We start from the raw sequence: 8,411 nt of genomic DNA on the forward strand, positions 1-8,411 counted from the left end.
GCATTCATGTAATCATGCATAAAATGAGAAAACAAGTGAGATATAAAAATAACATTCTATTTCTTTATATACATATGTGGTCGTAAAAATAGATTGGATATTACGAGAATTGAAATTTTGGAATAGCGGAATTTAATCTCAACATTTCTGAATAAAGAAGTTTAGTTGTTATAGTTGCCGTCATATTTTAAATAATTAAATCTAGAGAATCTCTAATTTTTTTTATACAAGAGTTTAACAATTTTAATATGATAGTTTTAATTTTTTGCTTTTCTCTTTTCGTCACTGCAAAAAAATTTCATATCTACATATTATGTTATACCTATGGTATAGATTATTTTAAGTCATCTAATATAATAAACAATCTTTCTCGACACTTCATGTTATATTGTAACTTGCACAATGATATATTTTATCAATTTAAATAATTACTTTTTTATAGCGGACCAATAAATTTGGAATCATATACATAATTATCACATATATATTATATATCTCATTCTATGTTTATATCAAAAGTTATATTTTATCCAAAAAACTACTCCACCGCAATTATATATGTATATACCTCGATGTAATCGATGTGCTTATCAGTTGACTTTAAGGAGGTCAACAAGCTTCCGTGTCGCCATGTCGCAGATTGCCGATAAAGTGAGTACTTATATTACAAGCAACTATAACATAATAAGTATAGAATATAGTATGCATTATACATATATATATATATATATATATATATATATATATGTATATATATATGTGTGGGAAAACCTTCTTACTCCAGTATATTATTATTGAGCTTACTGATATTGTAACATTATACTTGTAGGTGTAATCTGTTTTTATCACAAAATCCAAATATTTTTAAATCGCGTCAATGGAATTATCCGAAGCTCATCGAAATTGTTCAAGCAATTTATCACATATTTTTTATTTAAAAAACTCCGTCTATTAAGTCTACCCAAGATTTTTTTTCAATATATTGTATATTCTTTATTGTTTTAAATTATGATAATAAATAAATGCATAATCTAATTTATATGCATTATTTAGCACAAAAACCTTATTATAGTTTCAAGTTTTAATTTATTAATTCACGAATCTATAATAAAGAATTTTGAAAATGTATAAATCTATTTTATCACATACACACGCGAGTTATAAAATGTGCAAAAAATTAATCTATTTTAATATAAGAGAAAAAATATGACACTATAGTTGTACATAATGTAATGAAAAAAAAGGAATCTTAACAAATAGTTTCATGATAAATGCTTAGATTTTCTCTGAAAGACTGCAACTCTCAGAATTATTGATCGCGACGCGCGTCAATATTGGAGCACACAAGTGCATTAGCCTACAACTTTCTGCTTGTAAAATATAATCTGTATATATTCTTCTTACTTATTTACAATATGTACATATTTGCTCTTTTATTTATTGCGTTACAATAAAAGTACAGTGGAAATTAATCTTGAAAAATTATCTAAAAATTCCCTTTTTTTAAATATCAATATATTATAACGAATATGTACATTTTAACAATATCTTGTTGTAGATATCTTCAGAAAATATCTCGATAAGAAATATATGAAAAAAATTGTAAAGCAAAATATAAAAATATATAAAGAAAATTTTTTGTTCACAAATTTAGGGAGCCTATTACATCAATATGTTTTTGACTAAATAATTCATGATTCTTTTAAAACTAGATATTAATGATATCAATATTTTACACATATTGATAACAAGAAGTTTCGAAAGAATAAAAAAAAATCTTTTATGTTTTACATTCTTTATTAATTCTATTTTATTTTCTCTTCAACTTTTAAGATCTCCTTATCTTTCTTTCTTTTTTTTGGTGGCTCAATTTTGTTTTCTTCATTTAGCTCCTTTTCTTCACAATCATAATTAACTTTCATTTCCATATCTTTTTCTGCAAGTAAATTTTCATACTTTGATCTTTTCTTCTTTCTTGATGTTTTTTGCTTCAAGTCTTTTGATATCTTCTTTTGAATGTCTTCTGGATTATTCAATGTTATTTCTTCATGATTAAAATTTGATAAAGAACAATCATCGATTGTTCTTACGTTTTTTCTATTTCTTTTTACCTCTATTTTGTTTTCTACTTGTGATACTACAAATTCAACGTCTCTCGATATCTTTACTTGTCCATCATTTGTTGAGATTTCTTCTTTCTTCTTCTTTGTCTTTTCGCGCTGTTTTTGCTTGTATTCAATTTTCTTCATATCATTTTTTTTTATATCCAAATTAGCTATAGTAAGATTTACATTGCCTCCTTTGCGGTTGGATTCTGGCAAAGCCACATTAAAATTTCTCTCGAATACCGCCACAAAAAAACCGTTGCAGAAATCAATATCTGGTTTTGAATACAAACATTTATCCCCGCAATTATATGTTTTGGAACTAAAATTTATCCAATTATTTTTCAGCAACTGTTTAACTGGTACCAGGGAATAAGCATTGCCAATATCAGCAAGAACTTCGTCTATCACTTCTTCATTTTCTTCGGGATAAAGAGAACAGGTACTATAGACTATTCTTCTTACATTCGGAAAATTAAAAAGCGCATATCTAAGAAGATAAACTTGAAATGATTGTAAATTTTGCAGGCGTTTTGACAGAGACTTGTCATTTATATTGCTTTGTTCTGGTCTGTCCACAATACCTATGATAAAAATCATTCTATGTATAATAAATGAAAATTGCCATTTATTTAAGGCATTATATTTTATAAAATTAAACAAAATATATCACGTAAAAGATTATAATATCTGTAATAGATATTTTTTTATTAATTTTACAATTAATTCTATTAATTAAAAATAATCAATATATCTGCTTCAAATTCTTTAATGCATTATATTTTATTGTTAATTTAAAAAATAGAAAGTGGAGTTTTTACCTGATCCAGAACAACTTGGATCGACCAAGATATATTTCACATGTGAGTACCGTCTTGGATCGAGAGTTAAAACATCTTGATTAAGAACTTTCACACAGGAAGAATGAGTTGTCTGTATTTGTTTGGATAAGGTTTCAAATCTTTTAGCATCGATTTCCACAGCATAAACCTCCCTAAAAAGAATTTAAAATTTAACCATTTTTATATACGAAAAAATAAGTTTGTGCATGCGCGTGTCGCTATGTATTTATTTGTAAACTTCAAAAATATAGTCATTTAAAATCGGATGAATCATTTTGAATAAGCCTGCGTATATTAAACATTTTTAATATTATTTTATCATTTTTTTCAATACCTTTCTTCATGATTAAAATTTGATAAAGAATAATCATCGATTTTTCTTACGTTTTTTCTATTTCTTTTTAACTCTATTTTGTTTTATACTTGTGATACTACAAATTCAACGTCTCTCGATATCTTTACTTGTCCATCATTTCGTTATTTTATATTTTAAAAATTTTTTAAATTATTTTTGATATTGAATAATTGTTTTTTAGTAATTAAGCCTAAAATTAAAATTATGTGAATAAGTCTATTTAAAATACACGTGTAAAATAACATTACATACCCATAATTTTGCAATTTTGCTGCTATATGAGTAGTTTTCATGCCAGGTGCCGCGCACATATCCAGCACTACGGAACCAGTAACAGGATTTAACAAATGCGCCGATAAGCAGCTAGCCTAAATATCATATAAAATCCAAAATTAAAGAATTAATAAATATATAAATAAAAGTATTAATAATAATTAATATAAATTTTATATACACACATAAATTTTATATACGCTAAACTAATTTCAAAAATAACAAAATCTTTTCGATATATAAATTTAAAAATAATTAATTTTTTTAAATAGTTAATATTTGGTAGTGTTAGAGAATTAAAATGAGAATTAAATTGAGTACTTTTATCAATGAACATTTCAAAACATTATCCATACCTTATCTTGGAGAATGAGTTTGCCATTTTGATAGCCGGCATGTTCATGAAAGGATGTTGAGGACGGAAAAGCAAGCACTTCCGATATATGTATGTCTTGTATAAAATGAGGTTCCGATAATTGTGATAAGGATTGCAGATATGAAGAATATGTTGTGCTCCTGGATAGTAACTGCCATCCCTCTTTTTCAAAAAAAGAGATGGCTTCCTCTATTGATAGTAAAAGAGTGTTGACACGGACATATCGAGGCTTTTGCACTAGATAAAAAATTATGTTAAATTTTATTTATATTTCTGGAAATGTTTTAAAATATTAAAATAATATAAATATTAAATAGCAATTTAAATCTATATTTAGAAAGAGAGTACTACTCACTAAATCTGATAAAAAAAAAATAATTCGCAATTTATCATAAAACAAGTTATATAAATATATGTGGTTAAAAAAGCGTGGCTGAAAATATATAAAATAACAAATAATATTTATATACAATTACATTTAAATTTTTTAGAATATATTTGTATCTAAAGTTAAAACTTATATAATATTAAATTATACAATTTAACTTTGAAATTATACGCCCAAAATAAAAATTTTAATATTTTTACATCAGATTTCTATAGTTCGATTTAGCCACACTTCTTATTTAAAATAAAATAAATATATATTTTTATATAAAATAAAAATATACATATATATAATTTGTTCCTACATTCGCACTGTTTGAAATGTAATACCTAAATCTTAACTATCAGTTTTATGGAATATTCAATCATAACAATCTATACACAATATTACAATCTTTATGTTATTTATATGTATATTGATATTTTACGTTAAAATACGGCAAGGTTTTTCTCTTTTATCTGATATTCTATCTCCAATTTCGTCATAGATCAAATGAAACAAATATATACTCAACATTTGTTGCGAAAAATAAATAAACTAATTAAGTGGAAGAAATGGATAACCTTTTTTTTTTGTTGTAAATCTAATGTCTTTAAAGTTGTACTTTTTCATAAAAAATTAACACAAATGTATATTCTCCTTGTGTGTAAAGAGAAAAAAGAAAAATGTAATAATAAAAATTAATTTTATTAATTTTTTATATTACATTATTACATATTAAGTTGTTAATTATTGTGATTATAGTATACTCCATTTATTTAAATTTATATATATTTTCATTCTATCTACATATCATTTATCTATTTATATTTATACTTTAATATTCCTTATCAATTTTATAAAAAAATGTGTAGAATATATTCGGATAATTCCAATATATTAATTATGTAAAATCAATTTTAAATATTAAGAAGAATTTCAATTAACTTTTTTTGCTCTTTAGATTTGTGTTCATACAAACATCTTTTTCTAAATGCTAATATTGTACAATGGAATTATTGATTAATCACTATATATATTTATTTTCATGTTAATCATATGCAGGTAAAAAATTTATTCATGTTAATCATATGCAACTAAAAAAAGTATTGTTCTAATGAGGCATAATAATAATCTAAATAAAAAAATACATATATTATATACATTGTTTAAATAAGTATCCTATTCTATACATTTTTTTACATTTTTTTTGCATTTCAAAATCGAAAGAAGTAATAGTTAATATTCTGTTTCTGATTCATTCTGTGTATATTATTATATTTTATTTTGAAAGTATAAAATTTAATGTAGCACATTCTAAAGAATAATTGAAAGAAATCAATATTTATTTTTTATATAAACCAACCAGAACAACAACCATAAAATCACTTCTTTTTTATATAAAACTAATTAAATTTTTACAGTAACATATATATTTTTATAATGTTGGCAAACGAGAATTATGAATTAATATTTATATATTTAATATAATGCCATTTTGTTATTTATAATATAGAATATCTTGCTGTCCTTTAATTATTAAATCTTTTCCCATATTTTTTTGATTAATAATAATATATCATAAATTAAGCACATACAAGTGTTTCTGCTTAACTAACAAGAAGTTTCTCTTTTTCATTGTAATATAAAAAATCTCTAATAATTCGAAATTCTCTTTGTTAAAGAGAATTTGTTACTCTTTTTCTTAATTAGCTTTCTTATTCAAACTTTCTTTAGATTCTACTCTAATTTCATCTTCACTCTGTTCTTTCTCTTCAATAGACTCGTGCAGAGCCTGATAAGCATAACAAGAAATAATTAAGTTCACCGTGATTACAGCAGCTAACACAGAAACACAATTAGTCACAAAAGTGTCGGTCTGAAATTCTAATGTCATGAAATGTTGTACCCCAAAGAAGGCAGCAAACGGTAAAGTAAACATGGCAACACTATATAGGAACAATGTTCCCAGAACTTCCACTAGACCCATCGCACAGTTATTCTTTTTTTCACAACTTGGCTCCTGACGACAGGATCTTTGACGATCCCGCAGGTTATTGATTCCAGCAGCTCCTTTATTCTGTCTACTGGACAGTATTCTGCAGTTGCGAATAATCAGGACCATGAAGAAAAAGATTTCTACTGCGCAATGATGACTCTCCAAAAATCAAATTTCTGTAAAAATGCAAGTACGTTGTGATTATTGGACAGCGAAGTGGCATAATTACCTTTTTCTTTATGAGAGCTGAGAGTTTCTATGTAGTTGAGATTTTTCAACTCTTCTTGTAACTTCTTCTCATAAGATAGCACAGTTAAAACTGGTTTAGAATGGCCCTTTAGGCATTTTTTGCCCCATAAAAGCTCTGTTATGAGGACTCTAGCTAGCCAGGGATCCAAACGCGGTTGTTCTATAAGAATGTGGGTGTTGTGGAAGAGTTGGTCTAAGTGAGGCAGCATTCGCAAAGTATTCATCGAGAGACCATATATGCCAGCTTTATTCTAAATCGCAAAAGCAGCAGAATAAGTCAGAATATGTGTGAGATTTGTTTCCTTTTTTTGTTAGATACAAGATATTTTCATATCAGTAGTACAATCGAAAAGGAGATAATTTCTAATGAAAATATATGTTCAACAGAATTATAGAATAAAATATTTATATACTTTTACATATTTTTATTTTTGAGAAAAATTATTCAAAATATATACTATATAAAAATAATATATAATATATTTGTTTTTTTTAAATTTTGAATAGTCCAAATGATTTTATTATATGCTATCAAATTTGTTTCAATAGTAAAATAAAAAAAATATAATATTTTATTTGTATATTTATAAGGTGATTTAAAATAATTAAAATTACTAAAATAATATAAAAATATTAAAAATAATAATTATCAATTGTAAAAATAATACTTTAGACTTTTCTATAAGATATATTTTTTTTAATAGTCAGTATCAAATTTGACAATTTTATAAGAAAATTATTAAATTGTAAGATAATTTAAGAAATACACACATATACATATATACATAATTATGCAAGACCTACATTTTCACAGAGCAAAATTATTCGCAACATAAAGCATATTTCTAAAAAAATTTGATATAAAAAATTGTTATTAGAAAAGATTAATAGATACAAAAACATTTTTTTAAATATAAGTAATTATTCTTTTTTATATTAAAAACATTTCAAACATTAAATTTTTTATAAGAAGATTTTTCACAATTTTTCTTTTATAAATCTTTTTATACATAACACATGAAAAAAAATTACATAATTACTATAAAAATTATAAAAATTATATAATTAATATAATAAATAAAATAATTATAAGATAACTGTAATTTTTGTTCAATTTCTATTTCTATGTGTTTTGTAAAATCGTTCGTTTTATACTTACAGGATGATTCTTTTCGTAAATGAGAGTTTTTAGGCTTGCACCATCCTCTTGTACGCGACGTACAATGTTGGCCGTAAATTTGTAAATACGCGGGACCGTAACAGAATGTACGAATTTATTCGACATATTACAAATTTAAGACTGTTCAGGAATTATATTTCGTCGAAAATAATATACGATTTATAAAACTAATTCGTTACACCTTTATGAAGTTTATCGCACAAATTTTAGGTTATTGTTTACGGGAGCTTATAAAATACATAGGTCGGTATTCACAATTGGTTCTTATATGATCGTTTTAAGACCTCGTTCAACCAATCAAATGATCGCATAGCATCTCTTGATTGGTTGAACAAGGATCTTAAATATAAGAATGCGGACTATGAATATCGCCCATAGACGAGCATTAAGACCTTCGCGTGTGAAGGCCTTTAGTCATCGATATTCTCCTCATTTTTGACTGTGATTGGTCAATTTCTTCTGACCGGGTCTACAATAGGTGTAGAAAGCTCTAAGCCTTAAGAAATTCACTAATCACAGTTAAGAATGAGGGGATTAATCGACTGTGATTGATCAATTTCTTAAGCGGAGACTACAATGGCAGCAAGAGTACAGAGTACAAGAGTAAGCAGTACGAAATGGGATTCGCTCATTTCATTACTCCCGATAAAATGAGCGAATCCCAT

At 25.3% G+C, this 8,411-nt stretch overlaps 1 protein-coding gene across 1 annotated transcript; it reads right to left on the reverse strand.

Moving 5' to 3' along the window:
* Positions 1 to 41: 41 nt before the first annotated feature.
* Nsun5 (Nop2/Sun-like domain containing protein 5) lies at positions 42 to 8,158 on the reverse strand. The gene is made up of 6 exons (XM_085483789.1): positions 7,726 to 8,158; positions 6,547 to 6,817; positions 3,932 to 4,188; positions 3,555 to 3,670; positions 2,927 to 3,099; positions 42 to 2,689 (listed from the first exon to the last, which is right to left on the reverse strand). Exons 1-6 carry the CDS (start codon positions 7,849 to 7,851, stop codon positions 1,806 to 1,808), a joined length of 1,827 nt encoding a protein of 608 aa, XP_085339915.1. The 5' UTR covers positions 7,852 to 8,158; the 3' UTR covers positions 42 to 1,805.
* Positions 8,159 to 8,411: the final 253 nt, after the last annotated feature.

Source organism: Nylanderia fulva, unplaced genomic scaffold (genome assembly GCF_048542155.1).
Source record: "Nylanderia fulva isolate GAGA-0341 unplaced genomic scaffold, ASM4854215v1 Scaffold27, whole genome shotgun sequence".
Lineage (NCBI taxonomy): Eukaryota > Metazoa > Arthropoda > Insecta > Hymenoptera > Formicidae > Nylanderia > Nylanderia fulva.

What these genes read in the sequence shown, in the direction of transcription:
- Nsun5 (XM_085483789.1), bottom strand. Translation starts at nt 7,851, where the DNA reads ATGTCGAATAAATTCGTACATTCTGTTACGGTCCCGCGTATTTACAAA. An exon ending in CAGCTCTCATAAAGAAAAAG is followed by an intron (nt 4,189 to 6,546) that starts GTAATTATGCCA and finishes TTTTTTATCTAG; the next exon opens with TGCAAAAGCCTCGATATGTC. An exon ending in TCCAAGTTGTTCTGGATCAG is followed by an intron (nt 2,690 to 2,926) that starts GTAAAAACTCCA and finishes TTTTTATCATAG; the next exon opens with GTATTGTGGACAGACCAGAA.